At 38.0% G+C, this 25,409-nt stretch overlaps 2 protein-coding genes across 2 annotated transcripts in view; both read right to left on the bottom strand.

Moving 5' to 3' along the window:
* Window positions 1-903, bottom strand: part of LOC134058063 (tonsoku-like protein) — a 14,532-nt gene extending 13,629 nt beyond the window's left edge. Inside the window, exon 1 of the mRNA XM_062515141.1 lies at window positions 873-903. Coding sequence (XP_062371125.1) covers window positions 873-903 — 31 coding nt within the window. The remainder of the gene's footprint in view (window positions 1-872) is intronic.
* Window positions 7-25,409, bottom strand: part of LOC134058053 (tonsoku-like protein) — a 53,394-nt gene continuing 27,991 nt past the window's right edge. Inside the window, exons 6-12 of the mRNA XM_062515129.1 lie at window positions 23,997-24,171; window positions 21,822-21,886; window positions 15,460-15,552; window positions 11,408-11,480; window positions 7,182-7,345; window positions 3,822-3,945; window positions 7-1,541 (exon numbers count right to left, since the gene is read on the bottom strand). Coding sequence (XP_062371113.1) covers window positions 1,144-1,541; window positions 3,822-3,945; window positions 7,182-7,345; window positions 11,408-11,480; window positions 15,460-15,552; window positions 21,822-21,886; window positions 23,997-24,171 — 1,092 coding nt within the window. The 3' untranslated portion in view covers window positions 7-1,143. The remainder of the gene's footprint in view (window positions 1,542-3,821; window positions 3,946-7,181; window positions 7,346-11,407; window positions 11,481-15,459; window positions 15,553-21,821; window positions 21,887-23,996; window positions 24,172-25,409) is intronic.

The following is a 25,409-nucleotide window of genomic DNA, read 5'->3' as shown; positions in this document are numbered from 1 at the left end:
TTTTGGAGGATTTTTTATGGATTTTTTGCGGGTTTTTTTTAGGGATTTTTTAGAGATTTTTAAGGGATTTTTTTGGGGAATTTTTGGGGAAATTTTAGGATATTTTCGGGGATTTTTTAAGGATTTTTTAAGAATTTTTTAGGGATTTTTTGAGGATTTTTTCGGAATTTTTCGGGGATTTTTTTGGGATTTTCTGGGGATTTTTGGGGATTTTTTAGGGATTTTTGGGGTATTTTTTGAGGATTTTTTAGGGATTTTTTGGGGATTTTTAAAGATTTTTCGGGGATTTTATGGGGATTTTTTGGGGATTTTTTGAGGATTTTTAGGGGATTTTTAAAGGATTTTTTGGAAATTCTTAGGGGATTTTTGCGGGATTTTTAGGGGTATTTTTGGAATTTTTTGAGGATTTTTTGGGGGATTTTTGGGGGATTTTTGGGGAATTCTGGGGAATTTTGGGGATTTTTTAGAGGATTTTTTAAGGATTTTTTGGGGGGTTTTTAGGGGATTTGTTTGAGGATTTTTTGGGGGTTTTTTTAGGATTTTTTGGGGATTTTTTTGGGATTTTTAAAGTATTTTTAGGGATTTTTTGAGGAGTTTTTGGGGATTTTTTGGAAATTTAGTGGGGATTTTGTAGGGATTTTTAAAGGATTTTTTGGGGTTTTTTAGGGGATTTTTTGGGATTATTTTGGGAGGGGATTTTCTCGGAAATTTTTGGGAATTTTTGGGGAAATCTCTGCTGAGATTTTTTGGCATTTCTTTTTTTTTCGAATTTTTTGCAGGAATTTTTTTAGGATTTTTCTGGGAATTTTCCAAATTTTTTGGGGATTTTTACAGGAATTTTTTCGGATTTTTTTTTTTTTTTTTTTTTAAGCGCTGCTTTTTTCCGGAATTTTCCCACAACATTTTTAGCAATTTTCCAGCCGATTTCCCAAAAAATTCCAAGAAAAATTTGGGAATTCTCACCTGGGAGCCACCGGGATGAGGAAAACGTCGTCCTGGATTCGGATCCGGATCCGCAGAGCAGGAATTTCCAAAGAATTCCCCGAAAATTCCGGATTTCTGCCGGAATTCCCGGAAATTCCCTCAATCCCGGCAGAACTTCCGGAAAATTCCGCAATCCCGGAGGAATTCCCGGAAAATTCCTCAACCCCGGAAGAAACTCTCGGAAAACTCCGAAATTTCCGAGGAATTCTCCAAAATTCTCGACGATGAAATCTTGGAATTTCCAGATTTGGAAATTTTGGGATCTCGTGATTCCCAAAATTCCCGGAAATTTTTTCGGGATTTTTTTCGGGATGGTCCCAAATCGTTTTCAAGCCAATCCTCTTGTTCCAGGAATTCTTCCTCAGGGATCAGAGCAGGTTTGGGAATTTCGGGAGGAAATTTGGGAATTTCGGCGCCGGAATTTCCCGATTTTCCCAAATTTTGGGTTTTTAATTCGTTTTCAGCCTCTGGAATTCGTTGGCGTTTCCGGATGGGACTCGAGGAGGCTCCGATCCCAAAATTTGGGGATTTTGGGATTTGGGAATCTTGGGGTGGTTCTGGAAGAGGTGGGGGAAAAAAAAAAAATAAGAAAAGAAATTCGGGATTAGAATGAAAAAAAAAAAATTGGGAATTTTTGTTGGGATTTGGGGGTTTTGTGAAGAGTTAAAATTGTGAATAATTTCAGAAAGTAAAGTTTTAAAACTTGTAGTTCTTGCTTGAAAAAATGTTGGAGGAAATGATTTAAGGATATTAAAAAAAAAAAAAATCTGAAGATGTTAAAAAAATTAAAACTAAGAATTTGAGAAAAAAAAAAAATCGGGAAAAATTCCATTGAAAAATCTGAAAAAATAAAAAATAATAAAAAAAAAAAAAGCTGAAAGAAAAGCAGAAAAAAACAAACCTGGAAAAAATGTGAAGCCCAAAAAACACACAAAAATTGAAACAAATTTGACAAAAATGAACAAAAAAAAATCTGGAAAAAATCTGAATAAAAGGTTTGCATAAAATGCCCTAAAAAATCCCATAAATTCCACATAAAAACCCCATAAAATTCCCAAAAAATCCCATAAAATCCCCATAAAATCCCACGGAATTCCCATAAAACCCCCATGGAATTCTCATTAAACTCCCATAAAACCCCCAAAAAATCCCATAAAAACCCAAAAATTCCCCAGAAAATCCCATAAAATCCAAAAAAATTCCATAAAATCCCCGAAAAATCCCATAAAATCCCCATAAAAAATCCCATAAAATCGTCATAAAATTTCAAAAAAATTCCCATAAAATCCCATAAAGCTCCCATAAAACCCCCATAAAATCCCCACAAAATCCCCTCAAAAAAACCACATAAAAACCCCCATAAATCCCCCAAAATTCCCATAAAATCCCCACAAAAACCCTATAAAATCCCATAAAATCAACAAAAAATCCCCATAAAACCCCCATAAAAATCCTATAAAATCCCCCCAAAAATCCCAAAAAAATCCTGTAAAATCCTTGTAGAATCTCCATAAAATCCCCACAAAATCCCCATAAAATCTCCATAAAACGTCCATAAAATCCCCATAAAAATTCCCCATAAAACTCCTATAAAATCCCCCCAAAAATCCTGTAAAAACCTTGTAGAACCTCAATAAAATCCCAATAAAACCCCCGTAAAACCTCCATAAAATCTCCATAAAATCCCTACAAAAATCCTCACAAAATCCCCACAAAATCCCCTCAAAATTCCCAAAAAATCCCCATAAAAACCCTTAAAAATCCCCACAAAAGTCCCACAAAATCCCCATGTAATCCCCATAAAATGCCCACAAAATCCTCAGGAAATCGCCACATCCTCACAAAATTCCCAAAAATTCCATAAAATCCCATAAAACCCAGATAAAATTCCAATAAAATCCCAAAAAAATCCCCCAAAAATCCCATGAAATCTCCATAAAACCTCCATAGAAAATCCCCACAAAATTCCCATAAAACCCTCATAAAACCCCATTAAAATTCCCATAAAACCCCCATTAAAATCCCCCATAAAACCCCCCCAGAATTCCCTCAGAATTCCCCCCCGAATTCCCCCAGAACTCCCTCAGAATTCCCCCTGAATTCCCACTGAATTTCCCCCCGAATTCCCCCCAGAATTCCCCCCCAAATTCCCTCAGAATCCCCCCCAAATTCCCTCAGAATTCCCCTCCGAAATCCCTCAGAATTCCCCCCGAATTCCCACCGAACTTCCCCCCAAATTTCCTCAGAATTCCCCCAGAATTCCCCTCAGATTCCCTCCCGAATTCCCTCAGAATTCCCTCAGAATTCCCCCTCAGAATTCCCTCACAATTCCCCCCGAATTCCCCCTGGAATTCCCTCCCGAATTCCCTCAGAATTCCCCCCAGAATTCCCACCGAATTTCCCCCCAAATTTCCTCAGAATTCCCCCCGAATTCCCTCAGAATTCCCCCACAGAATTCCCTCAGAATTCCCCCCGAATTCCCTCAGAATTTCCTCAGAATTCTCCCCCCCGAATTCCCTCAGAATTTCCCTCAGATTCCCTCCCGAATTCCCTCAGAATTCCCTCAGAATTCTCCCCAGAATTCCCTCAGAATTCCTCCCAGAATTCCCTCACAATTCCCTCAGAATTCCCTCAGAATTGCCCCCAGAATTCCCACCGAATTTCCCCCAAATTTCCTCAGAATTCCCCCCGAATTCCCCCCAGAATTCCCCTCAGATTCCCTCCCGAATTCCCTCAGAATTCCCTCAGAATTCTCCCCAGAATTCCCTCAGAATTCCTCCCAGAATTCCTCCCAGAATTCCCTCACAATTCCCTCAGAATTCCCCCCGAATTCCCACCGGCGTTTCCCATGGCGTCCCGGAGCAGCCGCTGCAGTTCCCGGGCGCTGCTCCAGGTGTCGCTGTCGAGCTCGGCCCCGAACGTTCCCAGCCACTCCTGGAGCGTCTGCAGCGGGGTCTGACCCTGCTTAATTAACGAGTTCATTAATTAATGAGTTCATTAATTAATGAGTTCATTAATTAATGAGTTCATTAATTAACGAGTTCATTAATTAATGAGTTAATTAATGCGTTCTTGATTAACCCAGCTCACACACGGGGTCTGACCCTGCTTAATTAACGAGTTCATTAATTAATGAGTTCATTAATTAATGAGTTCATTAATTAATGAGTTCTTGATTAACCCAGCTCACACACGGGGTCTGACCCTGTTAATTAATGAGTTCATTAATTAATGAGTTCATTAATTAATGAGTTCTTGATTAACCCCGGCTCACACACGGGGTCTGACCCGGTTAATTAATGAGTTCATTAATTAATGAGTTCATTAATTAATGAGTTCTTGATTAACCCCAGCTCACACACGGGGTCTGACCCTGTTAATTAACGAGTTCATTAATTAATGAGTTCATTAATTAATGAGTTCATTAATTAATGAGTTCATTAATTAATGAGTTCTTGATTAACCCCAGCTCACACACGGGGTCTGACCCTGCTTAATTAACGAGTTCATTAATTAATGAGCTCATTAATTAATGAGTTCATTAATTAATGAGTTCTTGATTAACCCCAGCTCACACACGGGGTCTGACCCTGCTTAATTAACGAGTTCATTAATTAATGAGTTCATTAATTAATGAGTTCATTAATTAATGAGTTCTTGATTAACCCCAGCTCACACACGGGGTCTGACCCGGTTAATTAACGAGTTCATTAATTAATGAGTTCATTAATTAATGAGTTCATTAATTAATGAGTTCTTGATTAACCCCGGCTCACACACGGGGTCTGACCCTGCTTAATTAATGAGTTCATTAATTAACGAGTTCATTAATTAATGAGTTCATTAATTAATGAGTTCTTGATTAACCCAGCTCACACACGGGGTCTGACCCTGCTTAATTAACGAGTTCATTAATTAATGAGTTCATTAATTAACGAGTTCATTAATTAATGAGTTCATTAATTAATGAGTTCTTGATTAACCCAGCTCACACACGGGGTCTGACCCTGCTTAATTAACGAGTTCATTAATTAATGAGTTCATTAATTAATGAGTTCATTAATTAATGAGTTCTTGATTAACCACAGTTCAAGCATGTGGAGAAAATCCCAAAAAATTCAGAAAAAAAAATCTGGAAAAAAAAAAATCAGAAAAAATCAAAAAAAAAAATCCTAAAAAATCTGAAAGAAAATTCAGAAAAGATCTCCAAAATTCCTAAGAAATAAAATAAAAAATCTGAAAAAAAATCTGAAAAAAATCCTAAAAAAATCTGAAAAAAATCCTAAAAAATCTGAAAAAAATCTGAAAAAAATCCTAAAAAAATCCGAAAAAAATCCGAAAAAAATCTGAAAAAAATCCGAAAAAAATTCTAAAAAATCTGAAAAAAAATTCAGAAAAGATCTCCAAAATTCCTAAGAAATAAAATAAAAAATCTCAAAAAAAATCTGAAAAAAATCCTAAAAAAATCTGAAAAAAATCCTAAAAAAATCCTAAAAAAATCTGAAAAAAATCTGAAAAAAATCTGAAAAAAATCCTAAAAAAATCCGAAAAAAATCTGAAAAAAATCCGAAAAAAATCTGAAAAAAATCCGAAAAAAATCCAAAAAAATCCTGAAAAAATCTGAAAAAAGTCCGAAAAAAATCTCAAAAAAATCCTAAAAAAATCCTAAAACAATCCGAAAAAAATCCTAAAAAAATCTGAAAAAATCTGGAAAAAAAAATCTGAAAAAATCCTAAAAAAATCTGAAAAAACTCTGAAAAAATCTGAAAAAAATCCTAAAAAAATCCGAAAAAAATCTGAAAAAAAATCTCAAAAAAAATTCCGAAAAAATCCTAAAAAATTCTGAAAAAAATCCAAAAAAATACAAAAAAATCTGAAAAAAATCTGAAAAAAATCTGAAAAAAATCCTAAAAAAATTTGAAAAAAATCCAAAAAAATCCGAAAAAAATCCAAAAAAAAATCCGAAAAAAATATCAAAAAAATCTGAAAAAATCTCAAAAAAAAGTCCGAAAAAATCTCAAAAAAATCCAAAAAAAATCTCAAAAAAAACCGGAAAAATCTCAAAAAAATCTGAAAAAAATCTGAAAGAAAATCTCAAAAAAATCTGAAAAATTCTCAAAAAAAAAAAAATCCGAAAAAATCCTAAAAAAACTCAAAAAATCTCAAAAAAAAAAATCCAAAAAAATCCTAAAAAATCCTAAAAAAAATCTGAAAAAAATCCGAATAAATCCTAAAAAAATCTGGAAAAAATCTGAAAAAAACCTCAAAAAAAAAAAATCCAAAAAAATCTGAAAAAAATCTGGAAAAAATCTGAAAAAATCTCAAAAAAAAAAATCCAAAAAGTCCTAAAAAAATCTGAAAAAAATCCGAAAAAAATCTGAAAAAAATCTGAAAAAAAATCTCAAAAAAACCTGAAAAAAATCTGAAAAAAAATCCGAAAAAATTCTAAAAAAAAATCTGAAAAAAATCCGAAAAAAATCCAAAAAAATCCTAAAAAAATCTGAAAAAAATCCGAAAAAAATCTCAAAAAAAATCTGAAAAAAATCCGAAAAAAATCCAAAAAAATCTCAAAAAAAATCTGAAAAAAATCCTAAAAAAATCTGAAAAAAATCCGAAAAAAATAAAAAAAAAATCCAAAAAAATCCGAAAAAAATCTGAAAAAAATCCTAAAAAAATCTCAAAAAAATCCGAAAAAAATCCGAAAAAATCACAAAAAAATCCTAAAAAAATCTGAAAAAATCCGAAAAAAATCCGAAAAAAATCCTAAAAAAATCCGAAAAAAATCCTAAAAAAATCCAAAAAAATCCTAAAAAAATCCTAAAAAAATCCTAAAAAAATCCGAAAAAATCTGAAAAAAATCCTAAAAAAAATCTGAAGAAAATCCGAAAAAAAATCTGAAAAAAATCCGAAAAAAATCTGAAAAAAATCCGAAAAAAATCCAAAAAAATCCGAAAAAAATCCGAAAAAAATCTGAAAAAAATCCGAAAAAAATCCGAAAAAAATCCTAAAAAAATCCGAAAAAAATCCCAAAAAAATCCCAAAAAAATTCAAAAAAATCCGAAAAAAATCCGAAAAAAATCCCAAAAAAATCCCAAAAAAACCCCGAAAAAAATCCGCAAAGACCCCTGAGAAAACCCCCGAAACGATGGTAAGGGGACGCGAGAAGCGCGCGGAGGCGCCGCGGACGCCGCCCTCACCTTGGCGTTCCTGGCGGCGACGTCGGCCCCGCTCCGCAGCAGCAGCTCGGCCACGGGGAACCTTCCGGAAGCCAGGGCGTCGTGCAGGGGGGTGATCCCCTCGCAGCCCGGCCCCCCCGGGTCGTCCAGAGCCGCTCCCCGCTCCAGCAGCAGCCGCGCCACCTCTGCCGGAGAGCGGAGACAACGGGGCTGGGCCTAACCTGGGCCTGATCCTAAACCTGGGCCTGATCCTAAATCTGGGCCTGAACCTGGGCCTGATCCTAAACCTGGGTCTGAACCTGGGCCTGATCCTAAACCTGGGCCTGATCCTAAACCTGGGCCTGAACCTGGGCCTGATCCTAAACCTGGGCCTGAACCTGGGCCTGATCCTAAATCTGGGCCTAAACCTGGGCCTAAACCTGGGCCTGATCCTAAACCTGGGCCTGATCCTAAATCTGGGCCTGAACCTGGGCCTGATCCTAAACCTGGGTCTGAACCTGGGCCTGATCCTAAACCTGGGCCTGATCCTAAACCTGGGCCTAACCTGGGCCTGATCCTAAACCTGGGCCTGAACCTGGGCCTGATCCTAAACCTGGGCCTGATCCTAAACCTGGGCCTGATCCTAAACCTGGGCCTGAACCTGGGCCTGATCCTAAACCTGGGCCTGATCCTAAACCTGGGCCTGAACCTGGGCCTGATCCTAAACCTGGGCCTGAACCTGGGCCTGATCCTAAACCTGGGCCTGAACCTGGGCCTAAACCTGGGCCTGAACCTGGGCCTGATCCTAAACCTGGGCCTGAACCTGGGCCTGATCCTAAACCTGGGCCTGATCCTAAACCTGGGCCTGAACCTGGGCCTGATCCTAAACCTGGGCCTGATCCTAAACCTGGGCCTGAACCTGGGCCTAAACCTGGGCCTGAACCTGGGCCTGATCCTAAACCTGGGCCTGAACCTGGGCCTAAACCTGGGCCTGAACCTGGGCCTGATCCTAAACCTGGGCCTGATCCTAAACCTGGGCCTGAACCTGGGCCTAAACCTGGGCCTGAACCTGGGCCTGATCCTAAACCTGGGTCTGAACCTGGGCCTGATCCTAAACCTGGGCCTAAACCTGGGCCTAAACCTGGGCCTGGTGCTAAACCTGGTCCTGGTCCTGATCCTGATCCTAAACCTGGTCCTGATCCTAAACCTGGTCCTGGTCCCGATCCTGGTCCTACACCTGATCCTGGTCCTAAACCTGGTCCTGGTCCTGATCCTGGTCTTAAACCCAATCCCGGATCCCAATCCCAAATCCCGGATCCCAATCCCAATCCCACTCCCGATCCTTGATCCCAATCCCAGTTCCAGATCCCATTCCCAATCCCAATCCCAATTCCGCATCCTAATCCTGACTCTGTATCCCAATCCCAATCCCAATTCCAGATCCCAATCCCATTCCCATTCCCAATCCCAATCCCAATCCCAATCCCAATCCCAATCCCAATCCCAGTTCCAGATCCCAATCCCAATCCCAATCCCAATCCCAATCCCATTCCCAATCCCAATCCCAGATCCCAATCCCAATCCCATTCCCAATCCCAATCCCAGTTCCAGATCCCAATCCCAATCCCAATCCCATTCCCAATCCCAATCCAAATCCCAATTCCAGATCCCAATCCCAATCCCATTCCCAATCCCAATCCCAATTCCAGATCCCAATCCCAATCCCAATCCCAATCCCATTCCCAATCCCAATCCCAATTCCAGATCCCAATCCCATTCCCATTCCCAATCCCAATCCCAATCCCAATCCCAATCCCAATCCCAATCCCAGTTCCAGATCCCAATCCCAATCCCAATCCCAATCCCAATCCCATTCCCAATCCCAATCCCAGATCCCAATCCCAATCCCATTCCCAATCCCAATCCCAGTTCCAGATCCCAATCCCAATCCCAATCCCATTCCCAATCCCAATCCAAATCCCAATTCCAGATCCCAATCCCAATCCCATTCCCAATCCCAATCCCAATTCCAGATCCCAATCCCAATCCCAATCCCAACCCCAATCCGAGTTCCAGATCCCAATCCCATTCCCATTCCCAATCCCATTCCCATTCCCATTCCCAATCCCAATCCCAGTTCCAGATCCCAATCCCATTCCCAATCCCAATCCCAATCCCAATCCCAATCCCATTCCCAATCCCATTCCCATTCCCATTCCCATTCCCAATCCCAATCCCAATCCCAATCCCAATCCCAGTTCCAGATCCCAATCCCAATCCCAATCCCATTCCCAATCCCATTCCCAATCCCAATCCCATTTCCAGATGCCAATCCCAATCCCAATCCCAATCCCAATCCCATTCCCAATCCCATTCCCAATCCCATTCCCAATCCCATTCCCATTCCCAATCCCAATCCCAATCCCAATCCCACTCCCAATCCCAATCCCAATCCCAATCCCATTCCCAATCCCAATCCCATTCCCAATCCCAATCCCATTCCCAATCCCAATCCCAATCCCAGTTCCAGATCCCAATCCCAATCCCAATCCCATTCCCAATCCCAATCCCATTCCCAATCCCAATCCCACTCCCAATCCCAATCCCAATCCCAATCCCATTCCCATTCCCATTCCCAATCCCATTCCCATTCCCAATCCCAATCCCAGTTCCAGATCCCAATCCCATTCCCAATCCCATTCCCAATCCCAATCCCAATCCCATTCCCAATCCCAATCCCAATCCCAATCCCAATCCCAGTTCCAGATCCCAATCCCATTCCCAATCCCAATCCCACAGACCCCCTGAAATTTTTAGGATTCATCCCAAAAAATTTAAGGATTTTCATCCAAACTTTGGGATTTTTCTTCCCGATTTTTTTGGGAATTTTTTGTCCCCAATTTTTAGGATTTTTTTCTCCCCAATTTTTAGGATTCAACCCCAAATTTTGGAGGATTTTCTCCCCAATTTTTAGGATTTCTTCTCCCAAATTTTTAGGATTCTGCCCCAAATTTTTTAGGAATATCCTCCCTTTTTCAGGATTTTTTCTCCCCAATTTTTTAGGATTCATCCCCAAATTTTTGGGGATTTTTCCTCCCCAATTTTTAGGAATTTTCCCCAAACTTTCCAAAATCTCCCCCCCATTTTTTTACAATTATTTTCCCCATTTTTTCCCCCCAAATTTTTAAGATCCAACCCAAATTTTTTAGGATTTTTTTCTTCCATTTTTTAGGATTTTCTCCCAAATTTTTAGGATTTTTCCACCCCAATTTTTAGGATTCTGCCCCAAATATTTAGGTTTTTCTCCCCAGATTTTTAGGATTTTTTCTCCCCAATTTTTAGGATTCAGACCCAAATTTTTTAGGATTTTCTCCCAAATTTTTAGGATTTTTCCACCCCAATTTTTAGGATTTTTCCACCCCAATTTTTAGGATTCAGCCCCAAATTTTTTGGGATTTTCTCCCCAAATTTTAGGATTTTTTTCTCCCCAATTTTTAGGATTCATCCCCAAATTTTTTAGGTTTTTCTCCCCAGTTTTTAGGATTTTTTCTCCCCAATTTTTAGGATTCAGCCCCAAAGTTTTTGGGATTTTTCCTCCCCAAATTTTAGGATTTTTCCCCAAACTTTCCAAAATCTCCCCCTATTTTTTTACAATTATTTTCCCCAATTTTTCCCATTTTTTCCCCCCAAATTTTTAAGATCCAACCCAAATTTTTTAGGATTTTTTTCTTCCTTTTTTTTTAGGATTTTCTCCCAAATTTTTAGGATTTTTCCACCCCAATTTTTAGGATTCTGCCCCAAATTTTTTGGGATTTTCTCCCCAATTTTTAGGATTTTTTTCTCCCAATTTTTAGGATTCAGACCCAAATTTTTTAGGATTTTCTCCCAAATTTTTAGGATTTTTCCACCCCAATTTTTAGGATTCTGCCCCAAATATTTTGGGATTTTCTCCCAAATTTTTAGGATTTTTCCACCCCAATTTTTAGGATTCATCCCCAGATTTTTTGGGATTGTCTCCCCAATTTTTAGGAGTTTTTTTCCCCCAATTTTTAGGATTCAACCCCAAATTTTTTAGGATTTTTCCTCCCCAGTTTTTTTGGGGATATTTTTCCAATTCCCTCCCAATTTTTAACGATTTTATTTTTTTTTTTTAATTTCCCCCATTTTTTTTTTTTAAGCTCTCCCAATTTTTTTTTTTTACCATCTCCCCCATCCCCACCCCCCAAAATTTCCCCAAAATTTCCCCAAATTTTCCCAAATTTTCTCACCCAGGTGTCCGTGATTGGCTGCTTCGTGCAGGGGGGTCCAGCCACAATAATCCCGAGGATTCACAGGATGGCCCTAAAAAAATTGGGAATTTTTCAGGAGTTTTTCATCCATTTTTTAGGATTTTTCCTCCCCAGTTTTTAGGATTTTTTTTCCACAGTTTTTTCTGGATTTTTCCTCCATTTTTTAGGATTTTTCCCCCTTTTTTTTTTCGATTTTTCCTCCATTTTTCAGGATTTTTCCTCCCCTTTTTTTAGGATTTTTTCCTCCATTTTTTTCAGATTTCTCCCCATTTTTTTCAGGATTTTTCTCCCTTTTATTTGGATTTTTCCTCAATTTTTCAGGATTTTTTTCTCCCATTTTTTTAGAATTTTTCCCCATTTTTCAGGATTTTTCCTCCCCTTTTTTTAGGATTTTTTCCTCCATTTTTTTCAGGATTTTCCCCCCTTTTTTTTGGATTTTTCCTCCATTTTTCAGGATTTTTCCTCCCCTTTTTTTAGGATTTTTTCCTCCATTTTTTTCAGATTTCTCCCCATTTTTTTCAGGATTTTTCCCCCTTTTATTTGGATTTTTCCTCCCTTTTTCAGGATTTTTTCCCCATTTTTTTTAGGATTTTTCCTCCCTTTTTCAGGATTTTTCCTCCCTTTTTCAGGATTTTTTCCCCATTTTTTTTAGGATTTTTCCTCCCTTTTTCAGGATTTTTCCTCCCTTTTTCAGGATTTTTTCCCCATTTTTTTTAGGATTTTTCCTCCCTTTTTCAGGATTTTTCCTCCCTTTTTCAGGATTTTTTCCCCATTTTTTTTAGGATTTTTGCTCCCTTTTTCAGGATTTTTCCTCCCCATTTTTCAGGATTTTTCCCCATTTTTTTTTCAGGATTTTTCCTCCATTTTTTAGGATTTTTCCTCCCCAGTTTTCAGGATTTTTCCCCATTTTTTTCAGGATTTTTCCCCATTTTTTTCAGATTTTCCCCCCATTTTTTTCCAGGATTTTTCCCCATTTTTTTCAACTTTCTCCCCCTTTTTTTCAGGATTTTTTCCTCCATTTTTTTCAGGATTTTCCCCCCTTTTTTTTGGATTTTTCCTCCATTTTTCAGGATTTTTCCTCCCCTTTTTTTGGGATTTTTTCCTCCATTTTTTTCAGATTTCTCCCCATTTTTTTCAGGATTTTTCCCCCTTTTATTTGGATTTTTCCTCCCTTTTTCAGGATTTTTTCCCCATTTTTTTTAGGATTTTTCCTCCCTTTTTCAGGATTTTTCCTCCCTTTTTCAGGATTTTTTCCCCATTTTTTTTAGGATTTTTCCTCCCTTTTTCAGGATTTTTCCTCCCTTTTTCAGGATTTTTTCCCCATTTTTTTTAGGATTTTTCCTCCCTTTTTCAGGATTTTTCCTCCATTTTTCAGGATTTTTTCCCCATTTTTTTAAGGATTTTTCCTCCCTTTTTCAGGATTTTTCCTCCCCATTTTTCAGGATTTTTCCCCATTTTTTTTTTCAGGATTTTTCCTCCATTTTTCAGGATTTTTCCTCCCCATTTTTCAGGATTTTTCCCCATTTTTTTTTCAGGATTTTTCCTCCATTTTTTAGGATTTTTCCTCCCCAGTTTTCAGGATTTTTCCCCATTTTTTTCAGGATTTTTCCCCATTTTTTTCAGATTTTCCCCCCATTTTTTTCCAGGATTTTTCCCCATTTTTTTCAACTTTCTCCCCCTTTTTTTCAGGATTTTTTCCTCCATTTTTTCCAGGATTTTCCCCCATTTTTTCCAGGATTTTCCCCCATTTTTTCCAGGATTTTCCCCCATTTTTCCCAGGATTTTTTCCTCCATTTTTTTCAACTTTCTCCCCCTTTTTTTCACCATTTTTCAGGATTTTCCCCCATTTTTTCCAGGATTTTTCCCCCATTTTTTTCAGGATTTTTCCCCCATTTTTTTCAGGATTTCCCCCCCATTTTTTTCAGGATTTCCCCCCATTTTTCCCAGGATTTTTCCTCCATTTTTTCCAGGATTTTTCCCCATTTTTCCCAGAATTTTTTCCCCATTTTTTCCAGGATTTTTTCCTCCATTTTTTTCAACTTTCTCCCCCTTTTTTTCACCATTTTTTCCAGGATTTTTCCCCATTTTTTCCAGGATTTTTCCTCCATTTTTTCCAGGATTTTTCCCCCATTGTTCCCAGGATTTTTCCTCCATTTTTTACAGGATTTTTCCCCATTTTTTCCAGGATTTTTTCCTCCATTTTTTTCAACTTTCTCCCCCTTTTTTTCACGATTTTTCCTCCATTTTCCAGGATTTTTCCCCATTTTTTTCAGGATTTTCCCCCATTTTTTCCAGGATTTTTTCCCCATTTTTTCCAGGATTTTTTCCCCATTTTTTCCAGGATTTTCCCCCATTTTTTCCAGGATTTTTTCCCCATTTTTTTCAACTTTCTCCCCCTTTTTTTCACGATTTTTCCTCCATTTTCCAGGATTTTTCCCCATTTTTTTCAGGATTTTCCCCCATTTTTTCCAGGATTTTTTCCCCATTTTTTCCAGGATTTTTTCCCCATTTTTTCCAGGATTTTCCCCCATTTTTTCCAGGATTTTTTCCCCATTTTTTTCAACTTTCTCCCCCTTTTTTTCACGATTTTTCCTCCATTTTCCAGGATTTTTCCCCATTTTTTCCAGGATTTTTCCCCATTTTTTCCAGGATTTTTTCCCCATTTTTTTCAACTTTCTCCCCCTTTTTTTCACGATTTTTCCTCTGTTTTTCAGGATTTTCCCCCATTTTTTCCAGGATTTTTTCCCCTTTTCCAGGATTTTTTCCTCCATTTTTTTCAACTTTCTCCCCCTTTTTTTCACGATTTTTCCAGGATTTTTCCCCATTTTTTCCAGGATTTTTCCCCCATTTTTTTCAGGATTTTTCCCCCATTTTTCCCAGGATTTTTTCCCCATTTTTTTCCAGGATTTTTTCCCCTTTTCCAGGATTTTTTCCCCATTTTTTTCAACTTTCTCCCCCTTTTTTTCACGATTTTTCCAGGATTTTTCCCCATTTTTTTCAGGATTTTTCCCCATTTTTTTCAGGATTTTCCCCCATTTTTTCCAGGATTTTTCCCCAATTTTTTCCAGGATTTTCCCCCATTTTTCCCAGAATTTTTCCCCATTTTTTCCAGGATTTTTTCCCCATTTTTTTCAACTTTCTCCCCCTTTTTTTCACGATTTTTCCAGGATTTTTCCCCATTTTTTTCCAGGATTTTCCCCCCATTTTTCCCAGGATTTTTCCCCATTTTTTCCAGGATTTTTCCCCCATTTTTCCCAGGATTTTTCCTCCATTTTTTCCAGGATTTTCCCCCATTTTTTTCAGGATTTTCCCCCATTTTTTCCAGGATTTTTTCCCCATTTTTTTCAACTTTCTCCCCCTTTTTTTCACGATTTTTCCAGGATTTTTCCCCATTTTTTCCAGGATTTTTCCCCCATTTTTCCCAGGATTTTTCCTCCATTTTTTCCAGGATTTTCCCCCATTTTTCCCAGAATTTTTCCCCATTTTTTCCAGGATTTTTTCCCCATTTTTTTCAACTTTCTCCCCCTTTTTTTCACGATTTTTCCAGGATTTTCCCCCATTTTTCCCAGAATTTTTTCCCCATTTTTTCCAGGATTTTTTCCTCCATTTTTTAGAACTTTCTCCCCCTTTTTTTCACCATTTTTCAGGATTTTCCCCCATTTTTTCCAGGATTTTTCCCCATTTTTTTCAGGATTTTCCCCCATTTTTCCCAGGATTTTTTCCCCTTTTCCAGGATTTTCCCCCATTTTTTCCAGGATTTTTCCTCATTTTTTTCAGGATTTTCCCCCATTTTTCCCAGGATTTTTCCCCCATTTTTCCCAGGATTTTCCCCCATTTTTCCCAGAATTTTTTCCCCATTTTTTCCAGGATTTTTTCCTCCATTTTTTTCAACTTTCTCCCCCTTTTTTTCACCATTTTTCCTCCGTTTTTTCAGATTTTCCCCCCGCGATTTTTTGGGGTGATTTGGGAAAACTTTGAGGATTTTTTTTTTTTTTTTGTTTTTCTTTTTTTTTTTGGGGTCCCCCCCTCACCTGGTCCAGGTAGAGCCGAACTTTTTTGGGGTCCCCCTCGATGCAGGCTCGGTGCAGGGGGGTCTCCCCCCGCTCGTTCCGACGGTTCCACTGCTGCAGGGGGGGGAAATTCGGGAAAAGTTTTGGGAATTTCGGGAAATTTTGGGGAATTTGAATTTTGAAAGGGTTTTTTGGGGAAATTTTTAGGGGATTTTTGGGGGATTTTGGGGGATTTTTGGGGATTTTTAGGGGATTTTTGGGGGATTTTTAGGGGATTTTTGGAAGGATCTTGGGGGGATTTTTGGGGTAATTTTTAGGGGGTTTTTGGGGAAATTTTGGGAAATTTTTGGGGATTTTTGGGGGATTTTGGGGGATTTTTTGGGGATTTTTTTGGGGATTTTGGGGAATTTTTAGGGAGTTTTGGAAGGATCTTGGGGGGAGATTTGGGGAAATTTTGGGAAATTTTTTAGGATTTTTGGGGGATTTTTTGGGGATTTTTAGGGGATTTTTGGGGGATTTTTTGGGAGTTTTGGAAGGATCTTGGGGGGATTTTTGGGGTAATTTTTAGGGGGTTTTTGGGGAAATTTTGGGAATTTTTTGGGGATTTTTGGGGATTTTTGAGGAATTTTTAGGGGGTTTTGGAAGGATTTTTGGGGAATTTTTTGGAATGTTTTTAGGGGATTTTTGGGGAAATTTTGGGAAATTTTTTAGGATTTTTGGGGGATTTTTGGGGGATTTTTTGGGGATTTTTAGGGGATTTTTGGGGAGTTTTAGAAGGATCTTGGGGGGATTTTTGGGGTAATTTTTAGGAGGTTTTTGGGGAAATTTTGGGAAATTTTTGGGGATTTTTAGGGGATTTTGGGAGATTTTTGGGGAATTTTTAGGGAGTTTTGGAAGGATCTTGGGGGAATTTCTGGGGTAATTTTTAGGGGGTTTTTGGGGAAATTTTGGGAAATTTTTGGGGATTTTTAGGGGATTTTGGGGGATTTTTGGGGGATTTTTTTGGGGATTTTTGGGGAATTTTTAGGGAGTTTTGGAAGGATCTTGGGGGGATTTTTGGGGAAATTTTGGGAAATTTTTTAGGATTTTTGGGGGATTTTTTGGGGATTTTTAGGGGATTTTTGGGGGATTTTTAGGGAGTTTTGGAAGGATCTTGGGGGGATTTTTGGGGTAATTTTTAGGGGATTTTTGGGGAAATTTTGGGAAATTTTTGGGGATTTTTAGGGGATTTTGGGAGATTTTTGGGGAATTTTTAGGGAGTTTTGGAAGGATCTTGGGGGAATTTCTGGGGTAATTTTTAGGGGGTTTTTGGGGAAATTTTGGGAAATTTTTGGGGATTTTTAGGGGATTTTGGGGGATTTTTGGGGGATTTTTTTGGGGATTTTTGGGGAATTTTTAGGGAGTTTTGGAAGGATCTTGGGGGGATTTTTGGGGAAATTTTGGGAAATTTTTTAGGATTTTTGGGGGATTTTTTGGGGATTTTTAGGGGATTTTTGGGGGATTTTTAGGGAGTTTTGGAAGGATCTTGGGGGGATTTTTGGGGTAATTTTTAGGGGATTTTTGGGGAAATTTTGGGAAATTTTTGGGGATTTTTAGGGGATTTTGGGGGATTTTTGGGGGATTTTTTGGGGTTTTTGGGGAATTTTTAGGGAGTTTTGGAAGGATCTTGGGGGGAGATTTGGGGAAATTTTGGGAAATTTTTTAGGATTTTTGGGGAATTTTTTGGGGATTTTTAGGGGATTTTTGGGGGATTTTTAGGGAGTTTTGGAAGGATCTTGGGGGGATTTTTGGGGTAATTTTTAGGGGGTTTTTGGGGAAATTTTGGGAAATTTTTTAGGATTTTTGGGGGATTTTTTGGGGATTTTTAGGGGATTTTTGGGGAGTTTTAGAAGGATCTTGGGGGGATTTTTGGGGTAATTTTTAGGAGGTTTTTGGGGAAATTTTGGGAAATTTTTGGGGATTTTTAGGGGATTTTGGGAGATTTTTGGGGAATTTTTAGGGAGTTTTGGAAGGATCTTGGGGGGATTTCTGGGGTAATTTTTAGGGGGTTTTTGGGGAAATTTTGGGAAATTTTGGGGGATTTTTAGGGGATTTTGGGGGATTTTTTGGGGATTTTTTTGGGGATTTTTGGGGAATTTTTAGGGAGTTTTGGAAGGATCTTGGGGGGATTTTTGGGGAAATTTTGGGAAATTTTTTAGGATTTTTGGGGGATTTTTTGGGGATTTTTAGGGGATTTTTGGGGGATTTTTTGGGAGTTTTGGAAGGATCTTGGGGGGATTTTTGGGGTAATTTTTAGGGGGTTTTTGGGGAAATTTTGGGAATTTTTTGGGGATTTTTGGGGATTTTTGAGGAATTTTTAGGGGGTTTTGGAAGGATTTTTGGGGAATTTTTTGGAATGTTTTTAGGGGATTTTTGGGGAAATTTTGGGAAATTTTTTAGGATTTTTGGGGGATTTTTTGGGGATTTTTAGGGGATTTTTGGGGGATTTTTAGGGAGGTTTGGAAGGATCTTGGGGGGATTTTTGGGGTAATTTTTAGGGGATTTTTGGGGAAATTTTGGGAAATTTTTGGGGAATTTTGGGGGATTTTTTGGGGATTTTTTGGGGAATTTTTAGGGAGTTTTAGAAGGATCTTGGGGGGATTTTTGGGGTAATTTTTAGGGGATTTTTGGGGAAATTTTGGGAAATTTTTTAGGATTTTTGGGGGATTTTTTGGGGATTTTTAGGGGATTTTTGGGGGATTTTTAGGGAGTTTTGGAAGGATCTTGGGGGGATTTTTGGGGTAATTTTTAGGGGGTTTTTGGGGAAATTTTGGGAAATTTTTGGGGATTTTTAGGGGATTTTGGGGGATTTTCGGGGGATTTTGGGGGATTTTTGGGGAATTTTTAGGGAGTTTTGGAAGGATCTTGGGGGGATTTTTGGGGAAATTTTGGGAAATTTTTTAGGATTTTTGGGGGATTTTTTGGGGATTTTTAGGGGATTTTTGGGGGATTTTTAGGGAGTTTTAGAAGGATCTTGGGGGGATTTTTGGGGTAATTTTTAGGGGATTTTTGGGGAAATTTTGGGAAATTTTTGGGGATTTTTAGGGGATTTTTGGGGATTTTTGGGGGATTTTTTGGGAATTTCTGGGGAATTTTTAGGGAGTTTTGGAAGGATCTTGGGGGGATTTTTGGGGTAATTTTTAGGGGGTTTTTGGGGAAATTTTGGGAAATTTTTGGGGATTTTTGGGGGATTTTGGGGGATTTTTGGGGAATTTTTAGGGAGTTTTGGAAGGATCTTGGGGGGATTTTTGGGGAAATTTTGGGAAATTTTTTAGGATTTTTGGGGGATTTTTTGGGGATTTTTAGGGGATTTTTGGTGGGATTTTTAGGGGGTTTTGGAAGGATTTTTGGGGAATTTTTTGGAATGTTTTTAGGGGATTTTTGGGGAAATTTTGGGGATTTTTAGGGGATTTTTAGGGAGTTTTTGGGGATTTTTGGGGGATTTTTAGGGAGTTTTGGAAGGATCTTGGGGGGATTTTTGGGGTAATTTTTAGGGGGTTTTTGGGGAAATTTTGGGAAATTTTTGGGGATTTTTAGGGGATTTTGGTGGATTTTTGGGGGATTTTTTGGGGATTTTTGGGGAATTTTTAGGGAGTTTTGGAAGGATCTTGGGGGGATTTTTGGGGAAATTTTGGGAAATTTTTTAGGATTTTTGGGGGATTTTTTGGGGATTTTTAGGGGATTTTTGGGGGATTTTTAGGGAGTTTTGGAAGGATCTTGGGGGGATTTTTGGGGTAATTTTTAGGGGATTTTTGGGGAAATTTTGGGAAATTTTTGGGGGTTTTTAGGGGATTTTTGGGGATTTTTGGGGGATTTTTTGGGAATTTCTGGGGAATTTTTAGGGAGTTTTGGAAGGATCTTGGGGGGATTTTTGGGGTAATTTTTAGGGGATTTTTGGGGAAATTTTGGGAAATTTTTGGGGATTTTTAGGGGATTTTTGGGGATTTTTGGGGGATTTTTAGGGAGTTTTGCAAGGATCTTGGGGGGATTTTTGGGGTTAATTTTAGGGGATTTTTGGGGAAATTTTGGGAAATTTTTGGGGATTTTTAGGGGATTTTTGGCGATTTTTGGGGGATTTTTTGGGAATTTCTGGGGAATTTTTCGGGAGTTTTGGAAGGATCTTGGGGGGATTTTGGGGGTAATTTTTAGGGGGTTTTTGGGGAAATTTTGGGAAATTTTTGGGGATTTTTGGGGGATTTTGGGGGATTTTTGGGGAATTTTTAGGGAGTTTTGGAAGGATCTTGGGGGGATTTTTGGGGTAATTTTTAGGGGATTTTTGGGGAAATTTTGGGAAATTTTTTAGGATTTTTGGGGGATTTTTTGGGGATTTTTAGGGGATTTTTGGGGGATTTTTAGGGAGTTTTGGAAGGATCTTGGGGGGATTTTTGGGGTAATTTTTAGGGGATTTTTGGGGAAATTTTTGGGGATTTTTAGGGGATTTTGGGGGATTTTTGGGGAATTTTAGGGGATTTTTGGGGAATTTTTAGGGAGTTTTGGAAGGATTTTGGGAGGATTTTTTGGGGCAATTTTTAGGGGATTTTTGGGGAAATTTTGGGGATTTTGGGGGGATTTTAGGGGATTTTTGAGGAAATTTTTAGGGGATTTTTGGGGGATTTTATGGAAATTTTTAGGGGATTTTTGAAGGATTTTTAGGGGATTTTTGGGGAATTTTTAGGGGGTTTTTGAGAAATATTTAGAGGATTTTTGGGAATTTTTAGGGGGTTTTGGAAGGATTTTTGGGGAATTTTTTGGGGAAATTTTTAGGGGATTTTTGGGGATTTTTGGGAAATTTTGGGAGATTTTATGGAAATTTTTAGGGGATTTTTGGGAAATTTTGGGGGATTCTGGGGAAATTTTTTAGAGGATTTTTTTGGGAATTTTTAGAGGATTTTGGAAGGATTTTTAGGGAATTTTTTGGAATATTTTTAGGGGATTTTTGAGGAAATTTTTAGGGGATTTTTTTTGATTTTTGGGGAATTTTTTGGAAAATTTTCAGGGGATTTTTCGGGAAATTTTGGGCGATTTTTGAGAATTTTTGGGGATTTTTAGGTGATTTTTGGGGATTTTTGGGAAATTTTGGGAGATTTTTGAGAAATTTTTAGGGAATTTTGGGGGATTTTTGGGAAATTTTTAAGGGGTTTTTGAAAGATTTTGGGGCAATTTTTTGGGGAAAATTTTAGGGGATTTTTGAGAAATTTTGGGGGATTTTTGAGAATTTTTTAGGGGATTTTTGGGGAATATTCAGGGGGTTTTAGAAGGATTTTTGGGGAAATTTTGGAAAATTTTTAGGGGATTTTTGGGGAAATTTTGGAAAATTTTTAGGGGATTTTTGGGAAATTTTGGGGGATTTTTTATGGAATTTTTTAGGGGACTTTAAGAGATTTTGGGTTATTTTGGGGGGATTTTTGGGGCATTTTTGGGGAATTTTTTGGGAATTTTTGCAGGATTTTTGGGGGATTTTGAGGGAATTTTTAAGGGATTTTGGGGCGATTTTTGGGAAATTTTTTGGAAAATTTTAGGGTTCCTTTTTTAAAGGATTTTTTTGGGAATTTTGGGAGGATTTTTGGGGGAACATTTTGGGATTTTTAAATAAATTTAGGAAATTTTGGGCGAATTTTTTTGGGATTTTTAGGGAATTATTTGGGGTTTTTTGGGCATTTTGGGGGGATTTTAAGGAATTTTTTTGGGAAACTTTTAGGGAATTTTTGGGGGATTTTTGGGGTGAAATTTTTGGGGATTTTTTTTTTTTCAATTTTGGGTGGGAATTTTTAGGGAATTTTTGGAGGGATTTGGGGGAATTTTTTGGGGAATTTTTGGAATTTTTATTTTAATTTTTAGGAGGTTTTTTTTTGGGAAATTTTGGGGAATTTTTTGGGAATTCTTGGGGAATTTTGGGGGGATTTTTGGGGCATTTGGGGGCAATTTTTGAGTGAATTTTTTTTGAATTTTTAAAGGAATTTTTTGGGTGTTTTCGGGATTTTTAAAAAAAATTTTGGGAGATTTTTGGGGAATTTTTGGGATTTTTTTTTTAGTTTTTAGGAGATTTTTGGTGAAATTTTTGGGGGATTTTTGGGGATTTTTTGGGAATTCTTGGAAAAATTTTGGGGGGATTTTTGGGAATTTTGGGGGGATTTTTGGAGTCATCCATAGAGAATTTTGGGGGGGGGATTTTTTGGGACTTTTTTTTTTTTTTTTTTAGTTTTTAGGATATTTTTGGTGAAATTTTTGGGGATTTTTTTGGGAATTCTTGTGGAAATTTGGGGGGATTTTCGGGAGAATTTTGGGGATGATTTTTTTGGGGGGATTTTGGGGGATTTTTGGGAATTTTTTGGGGTCCATCCAACCTTGTTGCTCCGGCGCCTCCCGGGGACACTTTTGGGGTAACCCTCGAGATCCTCGTCCTCATCCTCTGCAAAAAAAATTTTTAAATCCCAAAATTTCCCCAAAATCACCCAAAATTTCCCCAAAAAAAAAAAAAAATCCCCTAAAAAACCCCAAAACACCCCAAAAATCCCATCAGAATTCCCCCAAATTTCCCTCCCACAACCCCGAAAATTCCCTTTAAATCTCCCGAAAATCCCTCAAAATTCCCCAAAAGCCCAAAAAAATCAAAAGAATCCCCCAAATCCCCCAAAAAATCTCCAAAATTCCCCCAAATTCTAAAACTCCTAAAATCGGAAATTCCCCAAAAATTCCCCTAAAATTCCCCAAAAGCTCCAAAATCCCAAAAAACCCCTCAAATCCCTCCCTAAAATCTCCAAAATTCCCCCAAATTCTAAAACTCCTAAAATCCAAAATTCCCCAAAATCCTCCAAAATCCTCCTAAAATTTCCAAAAATCCCCAAAACTTCCCTTTTAATCTCCCTAAAATCTCCCAAAAATCCCTCGAAAAATGCCAAAAAATCCCCAAAATTCCTCCTAAAATCCTCCAAAAAATCACCAAAAACCCTTTAAAATCTTCATAAAATTCCTTCTAAAACTCTCAAAAAATCCCCAAAAAAATCCGCAAAATACCCCAAAAAATCCCCAAAAAATCCCCAAAAAATCCCCAAAAACTCCCCCTAAAATCCCCAAAATTCCCCCTAAAAATCAAAATAAAAATCCCCTTAAACTCTCCCTAAAATCCCAAAAAATCCCTCTAAAAATCCCCAAAAAATCCCCAGAATTCCCCTTAAAATCCCAAAAAATTCCTAAAATTCCCCCTAAAATCCCAAAACAATCCCCTTAAAATCTTCCAAAAATTCCCCCTAAAATTCCAAAAAGCCCCTCTAAAAATCCCAAAATATCCCCGGAATTCCCCTTAAAAGCCCCAAAATTTCCTCTAAAAATCCCCAAAATTCCCCCAAAAAATCCCCCAAAAAATCCCCTTGAACTCTTCCTAAAATCCCTGAAAATCCCCCTAAAAATCCCAAAAAAATCCCTCTAAAAATCCAAAAAAATCCCCAAAAATTCCCCCTAAAATCCCCTTAAAATCTTCCAAAAATTCCCCCTAAAATTCCAAAAAAACCCCTCTAAAAATCCCAAAAATCCCCGGAATTCCCCTTAAAAGCCCCAAAATTTCCCCTAAAAATCCCAAAAAATCCCCAAAATTCCCCAAAAAATCCCCAAAAAATCCCCCTAAAATTCCTAAAATTCCCTCTAAAAATCCCAAAAAGTCCCTCTAAATATCCCAAAAAATCACCAGAATTCCCCTTAAAATCCCCAAAATTCCCCCAAAAAATCCCCAAAAAATCCCCTTGAACTCCTCCTAAAATCCCTGAAAATCCCCCTAAAATCCCAAAAAATCCCTCTAAAAATCCCAAAAAATCCCCAAAATTCCCCAAAAAATCCCCAAAAAATCCCCAAAAAATCCCCTTGAACTCCTCCTAAAATCCCTGAAAATCCCCCTAAAAATCCCAAAAAATCCCTCTAAAAATCCCCCAAAAAATCCCCAAAAATCCCCCTAAAATCCCCAAAAATCCCCCAAAAATCCCTCAAAAAATCCCCTTGAACTCCTCCTAAAATCCCTGAAAATCCCCCTAAAATGCATAAAAATCCCTCTAAAATCCCAAAAAATCACCAAAAAATCCCCAAAATTCCCCAAAAAATCCCCAAAAAATCCCCCTAAAATTCCTAAAATTCTCTCTAAAAATCCCCCTAAAATTCCTAAAATTCCCTCTAAAAATCCCAAAAAGTCCCTCTAAAAATCCCAAAAAATCACCAGAATTCCCCTTAAAATCCCCAAAATTCCCCCAAAAAATCCCTTAAAAAATCCCCTTGAACTCCTCCTAAAATCCCTGAAAATCCCCCTAAAATGCATAAAAATCCCTCTAAAAATCCCAAAAAATCACCAAAAAATCCCCAAAATTCCCCCAAAAAATCCCCTTGAACTCCTCCTAAAATCCCTGAAAATCCCCCTAAAAATCCCAAAAAATCCCCAGAATTCCCCTTAAAATCCCCTTAAAATCTTCCTAAAATTCCCCCTAAAATTCCCTTTAAAAATCCCAAAAAATCCCCAAAATGCCCCAAATTTTGCTCACCGCTCTCCGACAGCTCCGACTCCTCCTCTTCCTCTTCCTCCTCCTCTTCCTCCTCTTCCTCCTCCTCTTCCTCTTCCTCCCCGGGGTCCCCCCCGAGCAATTTTTGGGTTTCTTGAGCTCCCTCGGTGTCCCCAGCCCGGAGCTGCTGAACCCGGAGCTTCCTCAGGATCCGGAGCTGCAAATGGACAAATCCAGCGTGGAAAGGGTTAAAAAAAAAAACAAAAAACAAAAAAAAAATTCCCAAAAAATCCCGGGAATTACCTCAAAAACTGCCCTGAAAATTCCCAGGAATCAGCCCCAAAAAATCCCAGGAAATGTCCAAAAATAACCAAAAAAATTCCCAAAGTCTCCCTAAAAAATCCCAGGAATTACCTCAAAAATAACCTGAAAAAAATCCCAAATGATCCCTAAAAATCCCAGGAATTACATCAAAACCTGCAAAAATTCCCAGGAATTAGCCCCAAAAAATGCCAGGAAATATCCAAAAATAACCAAAAAAATTCCCAAAGTCTCCCTAAAAATCCCAGGAATTACCTCAAAAACTGCCCTGAAAATTCCCAGGAATCAGCCCCAAAAAATCCCAGGAAATGTCCAAAAATAGCCAAAAAAATTCCCAAATTATCCCTAAAAATGCCAGGAATTACTCCAAAAACTGCCCTGAAAATTCCCAGGAATTAGCCCCAAAAAATCCCAGGAAATATCCAAAAATAGCCAAAAAAATCCCAAATTATCCCTAAAAATCCCAAGAATTACCTCAAAAATAACCTGAAAAAAATTCCCAAATTATCCCTAAAAATCCCAGGAATTACATCAAAACCTGCAAAAATTCCCAGGAATCAGCCCCAAAAAATCCCAGGAAATGTCCAAAAATAACCAAAAAAATTCCCAAATTATCCCTAAAAATCCCAGGAATTACCTCAAAAACTGCCCTGAAAATTCCCAGGAATCAGCCCCAAAAAATCCCAGGAAATGTCCAAAAATAACCAAAAAAATTCCCAAAGTCTCCCTAAAAATGCCAGGAATTACCTCAAAAATAACCTGGAAAATTCCCAAATTATCCCTAAAAACCCCAGGAATTACCTCAAAAACTGCCCTGAAAATTCCCAGGAATCAGCCCCAAAAAATCCCAGGAAATATCCAAAAATAACCAAAAAAATTCCCAAAGTCTCCCAAAAAAATCCCAGGAATTACCTCAAAAATAACCTGAAAAAAATTCCCAAATTATCCCTAAAAATCCCAGGAATTACATCAAAACCTGCAAAAATTCCCAGGAATTAGCCCCAAAAAATGCCAGGAAATATCCAAAAATAACCAAAAAAATTCCCAAAGTCTCCCAAAAAATCCCGGGAATTACCTCAAAAACTGCCCTGAAAATTCCCAGGAATCAGCCCCAAAAAATCCCAGGAAATGTCC

This window comes from Cinclus cinclus, chromosome 1 (assembly GCF_963662255.1).
Source record: "Cinclus cinclus chromosome 1, bCinCin1.1, whole genome shotgun sequence".
In the NCBI taxonomy this organism is placed as follows: Eukaryota; Metazoa; Chordata; class Aves; order Passeriformes; family Cinclidae; genus Cinclus; species Cinclus cinclus.
Note: the sequence above shows the minus strand (reverse complement) of the source record. Positions and strands in the feature narration are given on the sequence as shown.